Genomic DNA, 21,452 nt, shown 5'->3' with positions numbered 1-21,452 from the left:
CAAATTATCATATATAATAAATCCATGTTGATTCTTAAAAAGAACATTTTAGATAGTATGAGGTAAATTAGATCCAAATGAGAATCCAATAAGCCCTCTGACACAAAATTCTCATCACTTTACTGGAGATTTCTTGTCAAGCATGGCAAAGGATTGAGGCAATGCAGTGAGGTGCACACTTCAAGGGATATTATGATAGATAATTGGTTTCAAGAACATGGCTTTCAATCAAATCAAATCATAGCATTCATGGTTGCGCTGATGAGGACGAGCATCAGATCACCCAGCATTTACTGCTTTCTTACTTTTTCTTGTAGACTTTTGCATCTCATTGTTCTTTTGATCTTTAAGTTCATCCTCTCTCTCTCTCTCTCTCTCTCTTTGTTGGGGAGTGCGAGGGAGACCGGAAAGGTTGGTTTCTGCGGTCTCATATTTCTCGCTGTTTCCAGAGGAAGCTGCCAAAGGAGGCGGAGAAAGTGATGGAACAGTAGAAGGAGCTGCTCTTGAAAGCGCCAAAGATCCCACCTTTAGCAACCAAGCCATGGAGAGGCACAGATGCAAGCGGTGCTACCGCCGCTTCGCCCATGGCCGCGCCCTCGCCGTCCACATGCGCTCCCACCACGTGGTTCCTGTGAGGTTTCCCTGCCCCTTGCCCTCCCCATCTGTCGCCTCGTCTTCCTCACCTGTGGCTGCAATGGAGGCCGAGGAGGACGGGAAGGGGCCGGCGACGTATGCTATCCGCGAGAAGCGGGTGAAGAGCTTCTGTCTTGCAGACCCAGGATTCTCCTTCACCTCCGCCTTCGAGGACCGCGAGAGCGACACTGAGTCATTCCTTCATCGCTGGCCCAAGCGCCGGCGCAGCGTCCCGGCGGCGGAGTCACTCAGCTCCGTCTCTGACGTGTCTTCCGAGGAGGCCGTCGCTCGCTGGCTCATGCTGCTATCTCGCGACGCGTGGTCCAAGTACGAGGCAGAGGAGCGCAAATCCAACGGCTGGGACGCGGTCGAAGCAGAGAAGTACGTGGAGGAGGATGGGATCGGATCCAGCTCCCGGCGGCGGCGCAGTAGATTCCGTTGCGGCACGTGCCGGAAGGTCTTCCGATCATACCAAGCTCTCGGCGGCCACCGCGCAAGCCACAAGAGGGAGAGGGCGGAACGCGTCCCGACCGCCGCCGTGATGCGGATCCACAGCGAGGATTTCTCTGGCGCTAGCGCGGCCCACCACGACGCCAAGCTCTGGCGGTGCCCTTACTGTTACCGGGTCTTCGGCTCCGGCCAGGCACTCGGCGGCCACAAAAGAACCCACCTTTCCTCCGCCGCCGCCACTTCCCCTGCTCCCCATCTTCCTCATCCTCCCTCCCCGTTCGCCGCCGCCCACAGGAACAATGGCGGCAGAGATCTCAATCTCCCAGCTCCATTGGAGGAAGAGGCGGAGCTCTCGCAACAGAGTTCGCACGCAAGTGACTTCCTGTCAGCCAATTCGATCACCCTCCGAGACAAAAAAGACGCCATTTTGGAGGCAATTCGAACCAAATCCTAAGGCAAGGGGCAGCACCAAACTCCATTCAAGATCTCATCTTTTTGAAGCGAGCATAGGGAACGAGGATTCAATTCCATCAAGCTGACACCAAGTACGGATTTTTATCGCGTTTTTCTTTGTTTCCTGCGCTCAGTAAGATAAATTTTCTGCAAAGATTGCACAGAAAACTAGCTACATTATAACTAAGCAAAAATTTCCTGTTATTAAGCAATGATGAAAACCTGGTGCTCTGTAACCGAGAAAAGAGGAGGAAGATGAAGAGTGGGTCAGGTGGAAAAGACGCAATTTCCAGCTGTTAGTCAGCTTCGACACTCTGTTTATTTCACCTCGACAGGATAGAGTGTCTTTGCAGATTCGATTCTATTTGCTCTCTGAATCTAATCATCCAAGTCTCACATGCCAAGCTAGATTTGGATATCTATTATCCTATTCATATACATAATACATCTCCCCCTTCATGTTCTTAGAATCCGACCAATTGTCCAAAGTCTCAACCCAAAATATTTAATATTGATAAATAATAATAAAAAGATTCGAGCAAGCTATACTATCAAAGTATATATCTACTAAATTAATTGACATCTTTTATAAATAAGATCTTATTATATATATTTTAAAATTATATAAAAATATATTAAAATCAATTATAAATATTTTTATAAATCAATTTTATATTTCAATATAAATATTCATAAATTCACACAAAAAAAACCTATTTAAGGTCTTTCGTTCCTATCATTAAAAGACAACATATCTGTATCGCTTATCATGACACCTCACCATAATCCAATAATATCTTATACCTACGTATGATTCATCAATTCGATTCTAATAACTGCTAGTAAACTATGGTGATAGTTTTAGGTTGTTTTCGAGAAACCCATCAAATTAATTTCATTCATAAAATTTTCCCGCTCGAGATAATGTCACGCATTTCAATTGTACGTATACGTGTACATCACATTTGGCTACCTACGTGTGTTCGTCATCGTTCATGCGTCCACAGTGCACCACTCTCTTAACGCAGTCCCCGTCTTCTAGCTGACTTATGATTGGGAATTTCCTGGTGGAGCCCATCTTTGGTGATGTTATTCTCCAATAGAAAGGAAGGTATTTTGGGTACGAGTTGGTAGGAAAAGTGCCGCAACCGCTTCACCCGAGGTGCTCAATCTTAGGCCCAATTGGACCGAAATCCGATGGCCTGTAATAAGCTTACGACGTGTGCGGTCGAGATCGTGCGAACAGAGAAACGGACGGCTGACGACGCCTCATCGGAAGGGACATGTCGAGAACCGCTTCAAGAGCCACGAAAGTTGTGCGACAAGCGATCTCAGCCTTGTATCCAAGATCTGACGGTCCGAATCGTCTTACCACGGCAAATCTCTCCTTCTCAGGAGACGTTGCTCTCTCCTCGTTCCTCTTTTGTGCGCCTCCCGCGATCTTTAGACCGATTGTGTTGGTGTTTCCGAAACCCTAGATTCTCTCTCACGGCGATCCGCAACGGTTAAAGTTCGGTTTTATGTCCTAATTCAATCCGAAAACGGCTTCTTGGATCGGTGAGAGAGCGATCTTTGGATCGGAACCGGGGTTTCCAGGTGCCGTTCGGGTGGATTGGATGAGGGAACTGTCGTAAAGGTGAGAGCTTTTGCCGCCGATCTGTTGTTTCTTCCTCCGTTAAGAATTTTCTTCTTTGAAATTTCTCGTTGGAACAATCCGGTGACGGAGGCGGTGTTAGGGTTTTGGTGAAGGTGACGCGGAGCTCCATGAAGATGGCGCCAGAAACTGCAATGGGTGGGAATTTTGATAACGATTTCGAGAGGGATATTGAGGTTTTGCTCCGGGAGCAGCATCAGAGTCGAGGTTTCTTCGATCTCAACCGGGATGAGCTCAATTTCCGGAGTGGTAGCGCGCCTCCTACTGTAGAGGGATCAAGGACCGCCTTTAGGAGCTTGTTTGAGCATGATGTGTTCGCTGAGACCCCTCGCCTTGTCGGTGGCCAGGATTCCGGAGAATTGTTGTCCGAGGAGGATTTGAGGTCACATCCAGCTTATTTATCCTACTATTATTCCAATGAGAATCTTAATCCGAGGATGCCTCCGCCTGCAATATCGAAGGAGGACTGGCGTGTACAACAGAGGTTTCGTGCAGGGGCATCATTGCTCGGAGGAATCGGTGATAGTCGGAGCAGAAAAGAATCCATGGGTGGTGATAACCGAAGCAGCTCCCTTTTCTCATTGCAACCAGGCTTCCTGATGCATGATGGGGAACGGCAAATGCTGGAGCCCAGTCGAGGGGTGCTGCCACTGAATCTATCTAGGCAGCAGTCAGGGGAATGGCTTGAGAGGAGTGGCGATGGGTTTATTGGGCTACCAGATGTTGGTCTTGGCATGAGGAGAAAGAGTTTTGCAGATGTACTTCAGGTAGCTAAAGTTTTCTATTTTTTTAAATTCAAATTTATACATGTGACCCAAATAGCTTAGCCAGTATTTGAATTCACAAGTAATAAAATATGTATACAAACTGTGGATAATTGACTAGTCATATAACTTATGTGACTTTCTATATTAGTTATAAAAATTGAGCCAGGAAAATTTTTATCAGTCAAGACTTTGAATGTGACTGAAATGATGATGTTGATGATTGTGAACATCAGTTACCAAAATCTTCAAGAGACCTTGGTGAACCTTTGGCAAAGGCATCGTACAAGCAAATTTCTTTCATGTAGCTAAAATTTGCCGCTCATGCATTTACAAATCATTTGCATGTGGTGAACAAGGTTTTAAATCTGGGTTTGGTATTGGTTTCAGTAATCTACTAGACCGGCATGGTACGAATGTACCAAGCGGTATGCTGACCTATACCGCCTGGTACCATGCCAAAATATAATAAAATAATGTTATCAACCAGTATCAGACCATCATGGTCCTTTTTTGGATTGGTAAATACTGGTCGGTATTTGAAACCAAGGTTATTAGCATTTTGGAATTTTAATAAATTATTGAGTCAAAGCAAGGTACATTTCTTTGAGTTTTGACTGGTAAACACTGGTCACAATTTGAAACAATGATGGTGATTATTTTAGAGCTTTTATAAAGTATCGAGTCATAAACAAAATACATTTCTTTGAGTTTCATTAACAAAATACATTTATTAGAAGTTGCATTACTGATACAATAGGAACTGTTGCCGCAAATCCCTAACTTAAGAAAAAGGTATGGCGCATTTATTTTCTGTTTGAACATTTCCTGGCAATTAACCTCCTCAGCTTCTGTATCATGCAGTTGTCTTGAAGCCTTTTGGGTGGCTTACATAAAATGGTCATTAACATCTTTCTAAAAAGAATCAACTTAAGAAAAGCATTCCATTACACAATTTTTGATTCATTACTTTGTCTGTTTGATTTCTTTACCCATCTATATCTGTTCCATTGTAATATTTTAACTGGAGAACCTTTCAATCTTATGCTGTGGACCTGATGCAGTTTCTGAGATGACTGTGTAAAAGTTGTTTCAACTTTCAAGTGCTGTTGACATCAATTTTAAGCAACTGATAGTGTTCAGATTATTTTTAAAGTCCATTTGCTCATTGTTAAGCTAAGTTTAAGTTTTTGGATTAGTAAAAAGAATGTCAGTTTAATCTTTAGTAAAAAGAACAACATGCAAAGACTAGAAATGTTGGATACAACACGTCTATATTATAAGAAATATTTTTGTTCTTGTCTGTTTATTCCTTAGTAAAAAGACTACGAAAGGTGGATACAACAGGTCTATAAAAAAATATTCCTGTCTTCTGTAATTTTATGCATCTAATTAAATGTGCACCATCACATCCTATATAATTTTTAATATAACACATATATCCATGCATTCATCCTTATATAGGAAGTTTGTAGCCTAGATGTTTTTTTTGACCCTGATCAGTTGCCAATAACATGGCTTTGTCCACATTTTTTGCTGTTGATGTCATTTTAATTGCATCCATTGGTATACTTTTATACATTAATTAACACCTGAGAGCTATCTTTTACTTTCAGCCATTACACGTAAGCTCTGTTCTTGAACTAATATTTACCATAATATTCCTTTCTGCAATCCGTTCAAGATTATTTTATTATCGCAATGGTGTAAGCATCTTTGTCTGATGTCTTATGTTGTATTGTGTACCTAGCGTTAGTTCTACTAAGTATATATTTCCTTTTATCTGTTCATATCTTTAATCTTCTTATTATCTAATGTCATCTATTTTGCTTTTACTTTATATGAATTTGAAAATTTAGCTTTAGCATCTCGAAAGAGGTAAGCATCGTAGGATTGTTTGGCTTGCTGTAGTGACAAGTCCAGCCATCGAGCCAGAAGTACTAGTTTTTAGGTCTTTTTCCCTGGTCCTTATGATTATAAACTAGCCTTCACTTGCTTTACTTAAAGTTTGTTACTTTGGTATTGTGCTTAATGAAGTTAATACAACACTATTTACACAGTTATATGCTGCTTTATTATCTGAAATGTTGCTCCTTCACTGCATAGTGATTGTGTTACTTGAAGTTTAGTATTGTGGTTGTGTAGAATCTCTCAAGAGTGTCTGACAAATATTCTTTTTGAACTTGTGAACTTTCCTTGTAATCATAAATACAAGTTTAGCAGATTGTCATTTCTCTTCTCCTATTGATTTTGTATATTTAGATTCAATATATATGTGACATAGACAGACCCAACATGACATTGTTTCTCAAGCAAAGCAACTTGTAGCCTATGTAGCTGCTAATGAGTTTGAATCTAAATATACAAAATCAGTAGGAGAAGAGAAATGACAATATATTAAACTTATGATTACAAGGAAAGTTCATAAGTTAAAAAAAAATATTTGTTAGACACTCTGAGAGATTCTACACAACCATAATACCAAACTTCAAGTAACACAATCACTATGTAGTGAAGGAGCAACATTTTAGATAATAAAGCAGCGTATAAATGTGTAACTATTGTTGTATTAACTTCATTAAGCATAATACCAAAATAACAAACTTAGTATAGCAAGTGAAGGCTAGTTCATCACTGAATGGAAAAAGAAAGCATAATTAAACTTTTCATCTTATGCTTACCTTGTTTTTTTATTTCCAATTTATAACTCTGTATTGGAGATCTAAGTCAGTGTGCTAGTGGCTTGGACTGCATTTCACTTTAACTTTTGTAGCTGGAACTTCTTGATTTTAATTTTTCTTTTATTTGTTTTGCTAAACTGATTTGGCTGCTAAATTAGGAAGTATCAGTTTGATGAGGTTTATTTTCCAAGCATGTAGGATTTAGTACTGTTTCCTCAAATTGTGATTATTACTGTTACCTCTCACAAACTATATTGTCAAAGATTGCCCTTGGTGGTGGTGGTGATGATAGCAGGTGGTGGTTGTGGATAGAAATGGTCGTTGTAGTTGGTGGTGATGGTGATGGCAATGGTTGCATTGGAGGTGGCGTTGGTCATGGCGGCAACAGGGATGATGGCATCATTTGCTATGATCATGATGGAGGTCGTGTTGGTGGCAGCGATGACAACTATTATTGGCTGTGGAAGTGATGGTCATAATTATTGTGGGTTGTTGAGGTGAAGAGGGTCTGTTGTATCATTATGAGAAGCCCATCCTTCTCTTCTAGAAGTTGCTTTTGAACTTTTCTCCAAGATGCCCGTTTGAGAACATGTTACAACTAACAAATTGATTTGTAAAAGTAGCTTTGTTTATGCTAAAATCTACAAAAAACCTATCCGTAAGTTTAGTCATACATGCTCTTTATAGATGTAATTTTTATCTCTTTTCTTTTACTGTTCTATTAGTAAGTTTTACTGATGATATTGTCTTAGTTGATGAGAGCTTAAGTGGAATTAATTATAGATTTGAGCTATGGAGGCAATCCTAAAAAACTAAAGGTTTTAGATTAAGTAGGACTAAAATTGAATATATGAGATGCAATCTTAGTAATTTTAAGAATAGACATGAGAATGTAGTTTAGTTGAATGAACAAAAAGTTCCTTTAAGTAAAAGTTTTAGATTAAGGTTCATCGTACCGTAACATATCATTTAGTATGGGCGGTATGTATCGATCCAACAGGAAATCAGTATAGGCGATACATCAATATGTCCCCATGTCCCATGTGTCCATATCCTTAGTATGACTCGATATTTATCGTACCGATAGTTGGTCGGTACATTGGTATGGATTAGTAAGGCGAACCATGCTTTAGATATATTGGATCAATTATTCAACAAGATGGAGAGATCGATGAAGATATTATTCATAGAGTAAAAACATGATGGTTAAAATGATAAGGGGCGTCAGGAGTCTTGTGTGATCATTGGATATCTTTGATATTAAAAGGTAAATTTTATAAGATAATTGGGAGATCAAAAATGCTTTATGGATTTAAGTGTTGGGTAGTTAAGAAATAACATATACAAAATGCTTGTATTGCCACGATGATAATGATGAGATAGATGTATGGAGTTACTAAGAAAGATAAGAAAAAAAATAATTTTATTCGTGAACAATTAGATATCGTTTCGATAGAGAATAAGATTAGAGAAAATTGCTTAAGATGGTATGAGTATATGCTTAGGAGATTTCTGTATGTTATAGTTGGAAGAGGTGAAATGATTAATGTTAGTTGTACCAAGGATTGCCGAACTGGTTTGTACTGTTGTACCAACCATGTGTTTGTACGCTGGGGCGTATCGACTATGTGCCAAAAATACCAAAATGGCTTTAAAAATACTTGATAAAAAGTTAGATTAGGGTTCTAAAGTTAAAAATAAATATTAACTTAGTATAATTTTAGCAAAAATAATCTAAATTGTAGTGACATATCTTTTTCAGACTTTGAGGAGTAGCTTTATATTATGTTTCAAGTCCTCCTTCCGTTAATATTGAATTATCTATAAAGAAATGATTTGAATTGTTAGATTTTTTTTAAACAATTTTAACTTTATGGTTCAAATGAATCAAGTAATCAATCGATGGATATACCTGGTTCTACCACCAAAAAAGAACGATGGGACTCCATGGGCTGTGGATCGGGGTCATCGATCCTATGCATTTGTATATCAATTTGATATGTTTGTCGGACCCAATTCAGAAATTGATCCCATGACATAGTATATTGATACATTGTGTGCCATTGGTGTATCAATGAGGTGATAGTCAGAGTTTGATCATTGTTGATCACACGTGTCCAAGGCAGCTCCTAAGACAAATATGATCGGGGTCATCGATCCTATGCATTTGTATATCAATTTGATATGTTTGTCGGACCCAATTCAGAAATTGATCCCATGACATAGTATATTGATACATTGTGTGCCATTGGTGTATCAATGAGGTGATAGTCAAAGTTTGATCATTGTTGATCACACGTGTCCAAGGCGGCTCCTAAGACAAATATGATTGTGGCATGTATTGGTGCGGAGTATGGAGAATAATGTTAGAACTTTTACTTTCGCCACTGATCTGTTGCTTCGTATCATAAGATCAATTATTGTACTACTGCTTGGAGAAGTATGACCAGCTATCATCGTATTATTGTTGGCCATAAGATTCTTTATAATATGACGACTATGAATTCATTGAGTTTTGCTCTATGTCTACGTTGTGTAGGCTTTGTCGTATCTACTCAAAATCATCCACTGCCTTCCCCTTCCCCTTTTGTTATAAACTTGACTAGTACCTTGTCGAGTTCCATGATTCAAATCTTGGGTGGCATGTGTAAAATATTGCTCCTCGGTCCATACATCACCCTTAAATTGTGTAGATGGGACCATCGACTCCCTGGTGTCTCTGCCATTATCGGTCGAGACACTACTGTCCATGTCGCTGCCATGTCTCTGGATTGAGCCGGTTGTTGAATACGATTAAGAAGGTATTTCGTCACCTGACTCAATTTTTTCCAACTGGTGCGACCGATGCTATTGCCTATCCCTTTGCCTTTGCATTTACACGCTGGGAGGACTACTGTGACGGTTAGGTGTTTGTAATTACTCGAGTAGTCTGACTTGATGTTGTTCGGCTCCTTCCATCACGTTCTAAGTGAGGAGAATATTCCTCTTAATAGGGATGTGTTTCCTTTTCTTCTATTGCCTCGATGATAAAATGTGAAGGATGTTGAGGATCTCCCACCTCATCAAGTAAAAGATCCTTTTGGTTCTCCAATGCTTCCACCTACTCTAACATCGACTCTGAATCTTCGTTGTAGAATTGGAAGTTGATGGGATCAATTTCTGTTTCCTCTAACTCCTTGTCCAGATCGGCACACCGCAATCTTAGTCGCATGTTATAGTGGACATATACCAGTTTCTTTGTTTATATGAGTCTATTGCGAACCTTCATATGAATCAATATAAATATTGACCAATTACATCCACTAGATGTCGTCTGCAAAAGTACACGGACGATAACATTCCTTAAATTTGGTGCGTCCCCTCCAAATTGTAGCCATCACTCGACTGCTAAAAGATATAAATAAGACTTTATTAGCATTACAAATAATTAATATCAAATATAGTTTATAATCAACATGTATATAACTTTTCCTTACCAGGATCCATATTATAATGACACGATACAACTACAATGTTAGAGAATAAATCAATTATTTTTCGGAATAATCGATCCTTCGGATAACATTAGCTGCATCGGTAGTGTTTGATAAGAGTCGATATATAACATTTCTTAATGTCAATAATAAATTTGATCACATTCGAAGACTGTACCGAAATTGAATGGTTGGATTTAGATAATATGTTACAAGACAAATATTGAAAAATTATGAATTAAGTTACATTACTAATTTAAAAATTAGACAATAGTAAAATTTTGTAAATATTAAAAAATTATGAATTAAATTACACTGATGCTCCAGTGATGCATGAATACCAACTCTGAGATTTGGGTCGATTTCATCGTTGCGACCCTCATATTCATCATAGACTGACTCTTACATTGACCTATAGTATTCTTTCTCAGTTCTTGTCTTTTTTATCATCATATCTTCTCTTACCTATTGTAACTAGTCTTGAAAGGATTTATCGACCTCTATCGGAACCTTCTTGTATTTTACAACATTAGGATATCTACCGGTCAAATGCATCTTCACCCAGGTAATTCCTCTACCCTTGCTGATATAGTCACAATAAATGCATTGCCAATGATGACGGTTCCCCTTTATCTTTCAAGCATGATCCTATGCATCATTATGTGCTTGTTCCTTTGGTGTCATGTTCCTACCAAGATTGAATTAATTAACAAAGTGCGATTATACATAATGAATCCTACTTTATCACTATAAACATGTTAATCAACCTATTCTGCATCAAATATGTAGAATTAACTCAATATCATTAAATTTTTCATTAAATACATTAATTACAGCAATAAAAAACTTAATTAAACCCTAATTAGCTCTATTTTACCATTATAAATATGTTAAACATCCTAAAAAGCATTAAGTATGTATACTTGATCCAAAAATTATCATTAGATACACTAATCACATTATTAACATAGTTAATTACTCCTTAATTATTTCTCTTTCATCATTATAAACATGCTAAACACTCTAATAGACATTAAAGATATTTAATTGACCTAATATGGATCAAATTTTAGTATCATCATAATTAAATATACTAATCATAGCGTTAACATAGTTAATTAATCCCTAATCAGTCTTCTTTTATTGTTATAAATATCTCAAACACCCTAATAGGTATTAAAGATATTGAATTGATCTAATATTGATCAAATCTTGATTAAATCAAGGTATGCAATTTTGTACCGTATCGGAGTTTCGATGTTTGCTCGGTACGGTACGAAACTGTATACCGAGTGGTATACCGTTCGGTATATATATATATATATATTATAAAGGCGACGTCGCATTGCCTCGGCGACGTCGCATTGCCTCGGCGACGTCGCCTTTTCCTTCTCCCACGCGGGGCGACGTCGCCGAGGTGACGCGACATCGCCTCGTTTATATATATATATATATATATATGTATAATATTTTTATAAAAGGCGACGTCGCCTCGTTTATATATATATATATATATTTATTTATTTATATATATTTATATTTTTTTCGTTTCGCCTGGTAACGGGCAGTCCGTGTACCGGTAAACTGACGGATCGGTACGTACCGCCCGTACCGGACGGTATTATTCGAAATTGCATACCTTGGATTAAATCATCATTAAAACCAATAATCACAGCATTATAAATCTTAATTAAAACCTAGTTACACCTATTATGCCATCATAAACATATAAATCACCTTAATATGCATGAATTACAAAGATTTGATCCATTAACTATCTAATTTCAAAAAAATCTGCACTAAACACACTAATTACAACATTAAATGCCTTAATTACTCCTTAATTAATATTATTCTACCATAAAAAACATATCAAATAACATATTAGACATTAAGTCATTAACCATATAAAATAGGCTTAATCATCTCATAAGTCAATAAAAATCTAGAAAAAGGACACATACTTTTTTATTAATGTGTTTCCTCTTAATCCTCCCAAATGAGTTTCTCAAATTTGATCCAATCCACAAATTGTAGCTTTGTTGAATTTAGGAGTATGAAAATGTGAGAATGAAAAAGAGATGTAAGTGAGAAAGAGTGAGAGAGTTGAAGAGATTGAGAGAGTGAAATAAGTTGAAAGAGGAGGAAATGGTTTTTTAAAACCCTTTCCAGTGGTTCAAGCAGTCAATTTGACCATTTGAAATAGGACAATCTTAGCCTTTGATCGGTAACGGTCGAAATCTGACCGTTACCAACCTGTATCGGTTAGTAACGATCGAATTTCGATCGTTACTGACTGGTACAAACCCCATATCGGGCGATGCGAGGTCATGTAATGGTATCGTCCGGTATAGGATGGTCTGCGTATCGATTTCATATCGGACCGGTATGTCTCACCTGTACTGAGCGATATGTGTTGGTATAACAACTCCTGAGTGGTACGAGGAGAGGTAGAGGAAGACCTAAAAAGATTTGAATAGAAACTATAAATAAAGATTTAAGTACTCTAGACTTAACTAAGCATATGACTTCTTACAGATCTCAATGGCAGCAAAAGATCCATGTAGTCGACCTGAAGTAGTTGAGACTTTTGGCTTTGTTGTTATTGTTATTATTCTCTTAACTGATCTGGTTGCTAAATTAGGAAGCATCAATTTATTGTGATATATATATTAAACATGCAGGCTTGCTGTAATATTTTTTGTCCATTTCTGATAATTAGTCTGTAACCTCTTCACAAAATTGTCTTGATCCTGCAATGATTATCCTCAGTTATGTTCTTTTTTCCTATGTTTCCATCCACCTATGTGTCGAAGAACAAACTAAATGTTTTCCCTTTTTGTGGAGGTTAGGAATTTACCTACTTTTGCTTTTTATATTACTTCCTGTACAATTGTTATGATTAGGCATGCCAAAATTTTCTTTCCCTGTTATAACATTACTATTAGAGGATTAAATGAAACTTTTGGCATCTTCTTATCTTAAGTATCTATTATCTACATTCCTCAGGAAAAAATCACCTTATTTATCAAAAATAGCCTTATTTGTCATCCTAAACTTATGATCATAATTAAGCTTTTATTTGTCATATCACTTGAATGGCTGAATTGAGAGCATATGTCTTCTATTGTGCTTTAGAATTATAAATAATTAAATACTACAATGTCTATTTGCTTCTGGGGATTTGGTTTTCCATTTCTTTCTATTTTTCTGAATTTTATTGCCTGTCCTTTTTCAGTTGTCTGATCCTGACTTTCTGTTTGGATGTATATTGTTTGTTTCTTAGGCTAATGTAGACTATATTTAAATTGCAGGAGGAACTCAGCCGTCCACCTTCTGTTATTGGGCATATTGCACGCCCAGTTAGTCGAAATGCATATGATAATGTTGATCCAATAAGAGGTTTGGATTCACCACTAATGCAGCTTCATGATGGCTCTGACACTTTAGGTGGCATGCAATCTGGGACAACTTCCTCCAGTCTTACTAGGGTCCAAAGCCTTGGGTCATCAATTTCACATTCCTTTGCTTCTGCATTGGCTTCCTCTCTTTCCAGAAGTACAACCCCTGATCCTCAATTGATTCGGAGATCACCAAGCCCCTGCCTTCAGCCTGTGGGAGTGAGAAACAGTGATATTTATCGACCAAATGGCTTTGGTGGTGTTTCATCTCATATGGCTGACTGTGGTGATGTTGTGGCTGGTTTATCTGACTTGAACTTGTCTAGAAGAATAACATTAGATGGAGAAGGCCATGTACCAGGCCAACCTAACGAGGAATTTCCTAATCAATCTGGATTGCTTTATGATATACCTGGTGATGACAGACAATTTCTGCAGCAAAAAGTCATTGATAAATCCTTGTCACCGACGCTGAAAAATCCCAATAATGTTGTTGGATACAGTGATTCGTCCAAGAAAACTGGTAGTTCAACAGACTTTGGTTTACCAGAATTGTCAAAGCAACCCTCCTATAATAAAGTTTACAAGAAAGTACCTTCTGTAGGTACAACAATTTCTAGAAATCTACATCCAAATGCTGATGTCCCGAGTATTGACTTTGGTGGTTCAAGCTCAAAATCTTATAGTAGCAATCACGGACTGCAAACAATGCTAAATAATCAGCTAGATGCAGGTAGTTGTTCTCTCTTTCTTTCTTCCCCCTTCATTTCCTATTTTTCTACACTCATGCAACCATAAATGTAAGTATTACATGCATGAGTATTTTCAGGTATGTTATTATAGCTATTTTGTGTAGGTATATGTTTCTTGGATGTATCATATCCACATGTTTACATATGAATGTGTCATATCCAGTAATTTCTTTTTTCTGTTTTTTAAGCTAACTCATTGTGAAAATTGATGGATGGTGCAGGACAGTATCTGAATACAACTGGGAATCAGGTGGCCTCTGGTTTCCAGGGACAAATTATGGACTCTCTGTTTTCCCAGCATTTACAGAGTGCTTCTGAATCACTAGTACATGCTGCTGGAAGTTTGAATTCTTATTCGGGAAGGAATTTTCTTGGTGTTCCGCAGATGGACTTGCCCGAGTATCAAAATGCATATCTTGGATCCTTGCTTGCCCAACAAAAATTACAATATGGCATGCCTCTCCTGAGCAAATCTGGTGATTCAGATCATGGCTTCTATAGCAGTCATTTTTTTGGTGTTGGTATGCCATATCCAGGAAGTCATCTATCTACTGCTATTCACACTCCTACCTTGGGTTCTGGTAGCCCTGTAAGGCAGGGTGAGCGGTTACGCATATCCTCCAATATAAGGACTGCAGCTGGAGGGTCCATTGGATCATGGACCACAGAAAATGGTGCCATGAAAGAAGGTTACATGTCGTCTTTGTTGGAAGAATTTAAGAACAACAAGACTAGATCTTTTGAGCTGTCAGATATTGTAGGTCATGTTGTTGAATTCAGGTACTCTCTGTTCAATTCCCTACAGATATCTATCTTTCAGATTTTAAGCAAATTTTTAAACGTCGGGATTGGAAATGGTTGGTCAGATTGGAGGATTGATTTTGACAAAATTTAATTGTTATAATTCAAAATTATCAATTAATAATTAATTAAAGTTGAAAATTTTAAATTTAAGTTTGAAGCTGTCATTTTTAATGTCTTAGTTTCTACCTTGGAAGTTTGGCAATGGGATTACCACATAAAGCTTGATTTGTGTGCTAGTTTGCTGATTTTTATATATGCCACAATTTTGTGATTGATAAAAATTGTAACCAATTATCATATATTTGTAGTTTCTATTATTGGTTGTTACATATAATTCTGTACTGCATAATGTTATTTTCTGTATGATTTTATATGATATTTATATTATTTTGCATGATACCATGCAATATATTTTGCTAGCTGATCAAAAATCAGATTTTCCCTTTTTTTTGGTGGACTGTTTGGTTTGGCTATGGTCAATCCCAGAACAAATTAGCTGTTTCGGGTTAGGATTGATCGATTTTTATAGATCATGATAAAACTATGATAGGCAGTTAGGACTGATAATTGACTCCTTTGTTTTTCCAGTGCGGATCAGTTTGGAAGTCGTTTTATCCAACAAAAACTTGAGACTGCTACAGAGGAAGATAAGAACAAGATTTTTCCTGAGATACTTCCTAAAGCTCATTCTTTGATGACTGATGTTTTTGGGAATTATGTCATTCAGAAAGTATGAAGTCTTTATTCTAACAAGTTATTCTTTGCATTCTGTTCTTGAAAATATCTAATGTTGATAATCACTATAATTGCAGTTCTTTGAGCATGGTACAGAAAGTCAGAGAAAGCAACTTGCAGGTCAACTTAAGGGTCATGTTTTGCCTCTCAGTCTTCAAATGTATGGTTGTAGGGTAATCCAGAAGGTTTGATATAAGCAATCTCTTACCTTTTATTCCATGTCTTGGATTCTTACGAGGATAACTACATCTTGTTTCTGTTTAATTTTCCTGTTTTGCTTGTTTATCTGCTTGCTTTATGTTGTTCAGAATATGATGATTTCATTATGCTTTTTTGATAATTAGGGTCATTTTAAGACAATTTGAATCATAAAAAGGATTCAAATATCATTAAATGTGAACGCCATGACTTGTTGATTGCAATGCCCTTAATCTTAGACTTATATAATATGAGACTAATATCCAAAATTTAAGGCACATTAAGAATTGTTCAACAACAATAACATGAGCAAGATATGTGTTCCGACTAGCACATCAAGAATTATTACTTATTAGATTCCTATTGAGGGCTATCAGCAATAAATTTGAATATTTAGAACATTATAATCTCTGATTCTGGTAGCAAGTGCTAAAAAAAAACAGTATGCTTCTCATAACTGGCATTCTCAATGGTGGCAAAAGACTCACGCAGCTGATTACAAATAGTTGAGATCAAGGATCATCGAACCTCCAGACCAGTACTGGATTTTGGTCTGCGTAGATGTGGACATGGACGAAGCCCGATCAGGCTGTTCAGATCCGGTATGGTGTTTATTGCCCGAATGTCAGGACGTGGATGAAGCCCAAACATCACTATTTTGATTAAGAATTAAGCCTACACCTTGATTTTGATTCAGATTTAGTTGCCTGAATGTTAGTTTCATAACCTTTACCCTCCTAATTCTTTCTGGACTTCCTAAGCTGTTGTTCTAACCTGTTTATGACAGGAAACAATTGAACCCCTGACATGGCCGGTTGAACTTGATTGACATGTAAGCTGGCAAGGTAGAGCTGTGGAGTGAATTTTCTTGCATTGTAACATAATGATTTTTGGAGACTGAAGAATAGCATATATTTACATCAAATCTTAGTTCTCATTATATTTACGCATGTGACTAGCATTCAAGTTTACATATACATGAATTACCAAGTATGTTGAGTTTATGACTGAAGAACTTTGGGTTTCTTGCCTGATGAGATGTTGCATTTGTTTTGTTCTCAAATTTCATCTGTACTTTTCAAAATGATGAATTAAATACCTAATTTGATGTCGGTGCATTCCCTCATCACAATACGTGTTCAAGATTTGCATTCTCACATCGTATAGTATGGCTTTAATTCATTATTTTATTTCTACTTGGACCTGCTACAAAACTCCATCTCATGCATTTGATGTTGTCATCAGAAAGTTTGGCTCATTCTTTTGGCAGGCACTAGAAGTGGTTGATGTAAATCAACAGACTGACATGGTGCTAGAGCTTGATGGACAAATAATGAAGTGTGTGCGTGATCAGAATGGCAACCATGTAATCCAGAAATGTATCGAATGTGTTCCTCAGGAAAAAATACAATTCATAATTGAATCATTCTTTGGGCATGTCGTGGCCCTGTCCACCCACCCATATGGTTGTCGAGTCATACAGGTGCCAGAATAATCTTCTTTGTGTCACTTATTATAACAATTATACAAGTGACAGTGTCTAATTATTTGCTCGCATATGCTTTTCTTGTTCTATCTCTGGTGTATCACATCTTAAATATGCAGAGAGTCCTGGAGCACTGTGATGATCCAAAAACTCAAAGCATCATGATGGATGAGATCAGGGAGTCTGTTTGTACTTTGGCACAAGACCAATATGGGAATTATGTTATTCAAGTAGGTTACTTTATCATTTAATTGAATTGGTTTCCTCTTATAATATGTGTGCATTATGTTCCTATGGTGGAATGTTGCCCGTGTCTGCTATGCTGGTTAAAGTTCATGACCTGGGGTATGGTTACTTGAAGCTTTTTGTCAACAGAACATTTATATTTTGTTTGGTGACATGGCTACTTCAACATCAAAATTTCAATATTTTAAATTTGATTTGAAGGTACTTGCTAATGAACTGAAGAAGATAATTCTCAAATTACCTCTAAAACAATATGATTTTGTTGAAATAGCACATTTAAGTGGAGAGGCATAGTGTTTCTGTGATATCTTAAAATATCCTACCAGATATGGACTATGATACGAGATTTTGTCGCTATCCAACCCTCAAGGAGTAACTCCAGTGCAACTTGCTGGAATTAAGGATACAAAATTTCAAGCTTGGGATGTAACAAATTATTGTATTTGAGCTGATCTAGGATCATGGTTGTGGATTTGTGGGCCTTTCCTGCCAGTGGGATGATTGTCAATGTTTGCAAGCTATGTAGCCTGCTAATAGTTGAGCTTGCATAATAGACTAATAGTGGGCCTAGAGGCATCAGTACCCCTTTTTTTATGAGTGGTGTGGGTGTGTCCCTTTTTTTCTCCTTCTTTTTTTTCTTTAACCTGTGGTCTGCACTTTGCAAAAAATGAAAAGGTAGGTAATAAATGACCGAAAGGAGATGTGATGAAGAAAGATCTATCACACATTGGGCTGCTTACTTAGAACATGAAGATAATTGTGTGCATTAGGAGTAGTGTATTAGACTTTTCAACCTAGGTTCTGTCCTGGTAACTCTGTGCTTGCTATTTTATTGGTTTGTCATGCAAATTATAAGCGACTCTTTAACCCATCCTGAACTCATTTAATTTAATGTAAGGGAGGAGTAAAGGTATAAAACACTATTTCCCTTTGGGTCATGTTTTGATGCTTGATAACCACGGAATTTTTGTTGCAAATTGAACAATACCATCAATTACTTTCGATGAAATTAAAACTGTTGATGTAGCAGCTAAGTTAATAAAACATGAAAAGATTACAGAACAGAAAGATGACATCTTGCTTAGTTATTTGTATCTTACTTTCTTTGCCACTGCATATGGCTTGTATATTAGCTGCTACTCATTGCTGTTTTATTGGTCTGATGTGTTCACTTTCTTTATTTGCCTGTCTTTTGTGGTGCGAGTTTTTCTGAACAGTTGTCGTGATGCTTGAATTGCATTATATGGAGTGCCTCAGAATTAATTGTATTTCTTCAGGATTTTACTTTTGTTGGACTTCATGTTTATGCTTATTGTTTTCTTTACTTTTTTTTATCAGTTGTTTTTCATTGCGCTTATTGTTTATGTCACACGTTTTAATTTTTATACATTTCATTATGAATTGACATGGTTTTCCTGCTTGTTTTATTAGCATGTTTTGCAGCATGGTAGACAAGAAGAACGGTCTGATATTATAAGCCAGCTCACTGGACAGATAGTAAAAATGAGCCAGCAAAAATATGCATCAAACGTAGTAGAGAAGTGCTTGACTTATGGTACCCCTGAGGAACGCCAACTTTTAATAAATGAAATGCTTGGGTCAACTGATGAAAATGAACCCTTACAGGTATGCTATTCATACTTTTTTTCTATTAGACTAGCATTAGGTTTTTATCACTTAGGAAAATAAATCAAGGTGTTGTCTTTTTAGAAGTAAAAACTATTAATATATTTGGTTGGTTTAGCTGAATGGATGGGAACAAAGACTTTAGTGGCAATGTTAGTGGTGAGAAGTCTTGCTTTCATGATGAATGGTGATCTTTGTGATACTTTCTTTAAGCTGATTTAACACCTAAGAAAATTATGTATGGACATATTGGTCTGAACACTGGAAGTGTTACGTATTGTCAGGGATTGAAGTTCCTATAGCATTGATGGTACTGGCTGTCAAAATGCTACATTCTATGCTGTGCTTGCTGACACAGTTGGTATCTTGCAGAACCAGAAAAAAAGAAAAAAAAAGAAAGAATTTGTTGGTGTACCTTCCCAAACTTTCATACATGGCCTATTAGCCTCCATCGACTAGCTGTTGTAGTGGTGACTTTTCGATGGGTAAAAAGACTGAGGCCTGATCCTTCAGTTCTAGATGAGGTGAAACTACCCATTTGTTTCTGCTCTGTCCCTCACTTGCTTCGCTGCTTATGATGGGGAGGGCTTTTGTTGATCGTAGCATGTTGCTATGTATGCTGTGCTTGCAGACACTATTCTACATCTTGCACGTGGATGAATTCATATCATCAAAAAAATAAATGTGATCTCATACTATTCATTATCGCACATAATGGATGAAAACGTACTTTGATTCATTCATTTCTCTGGTCTTCAGTTACAATTCTGATTCCCCTATTATAGGCCCATGTACTGAAAAAGAAAATACACAATTAAAGAAAAAAAAATTATATGTAGTCAAATATATCAATTATTTTTTTCTTCTTTGAAGAAGATAGACATTTCGGATTTATTTTAGAAAATAATTCTTCCATTTTGATGGTATTCTTGATTGATGTGCTTAATGGAAAAACTTTCTTGTGAGGATAAAACCTTCAATCAAATTCTGACGTCTCTTTCCTTTTTCTTCATATCTTCAATCAAACCTATTATTATCTCATTTTCTTCGTTTGGCTACCCCTTTTTCCTTCTTCCTTCTTCTTGGACACCCTTGGTAACTAATATAGGGTTGTGGTAGATGTTGTAACGTGACAATTTATTAAATTTTTGAAAGTCACTGATAAAAAAATTATTCAAATAAGAAACAACTAAAATGGTCCTGCATCACATGCAATGCATTTCTACACTTGAAAATAACTTGCATCTGTCCTTGATGGGTTTGGTTCAGTCTTTGACCAGAATTGTTTTTGTAGGCCACTATTTTTCTTTTGAGCATTTAGTAGGTTACCATTAATAACCTTTCATTATGAATGTGTTGGTACCAGCAGTAGATTGTAAGCTTAAAACATTTAAAACGCTCATGCTTGTTGCATGATATTGGTGTTCTTTACATTTTCACATTCCCTTCAAGTATGTGTTCTGATTTTTAATTTGGCTTCACAGGCGATGATGAAGGACCAATTTGCTAATTATGTTGTTCAAAAGGTTCTTGAGACATGTGATGATCAAAACCGTGAACTGATCCTTTCACGCATCAAGGTTCACTTGAATGCACTGAAGAGGTACACATATGGGAAACATATAGTTACCCGTGTCGAGAAGCTTGTTGCTGCAGGAGGTAAGTCTGTTTTTAGTAGGCTGTCATCTGCCACAAAATGCTATATCACTTTGTACTGAATCATGCCACCTCCGTCTTGCAGAAAGGCGCATTGGGGTGCCCTCGCATTCATCATGAGAAGTTGCAGTCTCACTGGATCACTGTACAGATAATGAGGCTAGTGTAACCATCTAGTTAACCTTTATTTTCTGCATAAATGGCGAGTTTGAGCCTGACCTCTCTTAATGTAAATAAAAGACGGTCATGTTCGAATAAGAGTTTTCCCCTGATCTCATGTATATTTGCACCCTGTATTCAAGTACTAGATAAAGCAACAGCAATGTTATCAAATATGATGTGTAGACAAATGTAGATCTTTGGCCTTTGATGCATCCAGAACTGTAAATTTGAGTGAGTAATGTTTATTGGAAGAGCACAGGATGCTGTTTTGGCCTGCA

General features: G+C 37.2%; 2 protein-coding genes across 3 annotated transcripts; both read left to right on the top strand.

The window, feature by feature from the left end:
• The first annotated feature begins 541 nt into the window (after positions 1-541).
• Positions 542-1,537, top strand: LOC135672022 (zinc finger protein ZAT1-like). The gene has a single exon (XM_065180475.1). It carries the CDS (start codon positions 542-544, stop codon positions 1,535-1,537), a length of 996 nt encoding a protein of 331 aa, XP_065036547.1.
• A 1,411-nt stretch (positions 1,538-2,948) lies between these two features.
• Positions 2,949-21,452, top strand: LOC103980692 (pumilio homolog 1). 2 transcript variants are annotated; one of them, XM_009397156.3, is made up of 11 exons: positions 2,949-3,172; positions 3,286-3,957; positions 13,423-14,242; positions 14,483-15,041; positions 15,654-15,795; positions 15,878-15,985; positions 17,269-17,481; positions 17,604-17,714; positions 19,162-19,356; positions 20,841-21,015; positions 21,098-21,452. In XM_009397156.3, the coding sequence occupies exons 2-11, from the start codon at positions 3,301-3,303 to the stop codon at positions 21,130-21,132; spliced, it is 3,015 nt and encodes a 1,004-aa protein (XP_009395431.2). In that variant the 5' UTR covers positions 2,949-3,172; positions 3,286-3,300; the 3' UTR covers positions 21,133-21,452. The 2 variants fall into 2 exon arrangements, with proteins under 2 accessions (XP_009395431.2, XP_009395430.2); XM_009397155.3 differs by having other exon boundaries at positions 2,950-3,172; positions 3,273-3,957.

The sequence above is a fragment of the Musa acuminata genome, chromosome BXJ1-4 (genome assembly GCF_036884655.1).
Source record: "Musa acuminata AAA Group cultivar baxijiao chromosome BXJ1-4, Cavendish_Baxijiao_AAA, whole genome shotgun sequence".
NCBI classification, from domain to species: Eukaryota; Viridiplantae; Streptophyta; class Magnoliopsida; order Zingiberales; family Musaceae; genus Musa; species Musa acuminata.
This window is presented reverse-complemented; position numbering and strand designations above follow the sequence as displayed.

Coding starts and splice junctions, on each gene's coding strand:
- LOC103980692 (XM_009397156.3), top strand. CDS start 3,301: ATGAAGATGGCGCCAGAAACTGCAATGGGTGGGAATTTTGATAACGAT. Junction 17,715..19,161: donor ATGGGAATTATGTTATTCAA/GTAGGTTACTTT, acceptor TTGTTTTATTAG/CATGTTTTGCAGCATGGTAG. Junction 19,357..20,840: donor ATGAAAATGAACCCTTACAG/GTATGCTATTCA, acceptor TTGGCTTCACAG/GCGATGATGAAGGACCAATT.
- LOC135672022 (XM_065180475.1), top strand. CDS start 542: ATGGAGAGGCACAGATGCAAGCGGTGCTACCGCCGCTTCGCCCATGGC.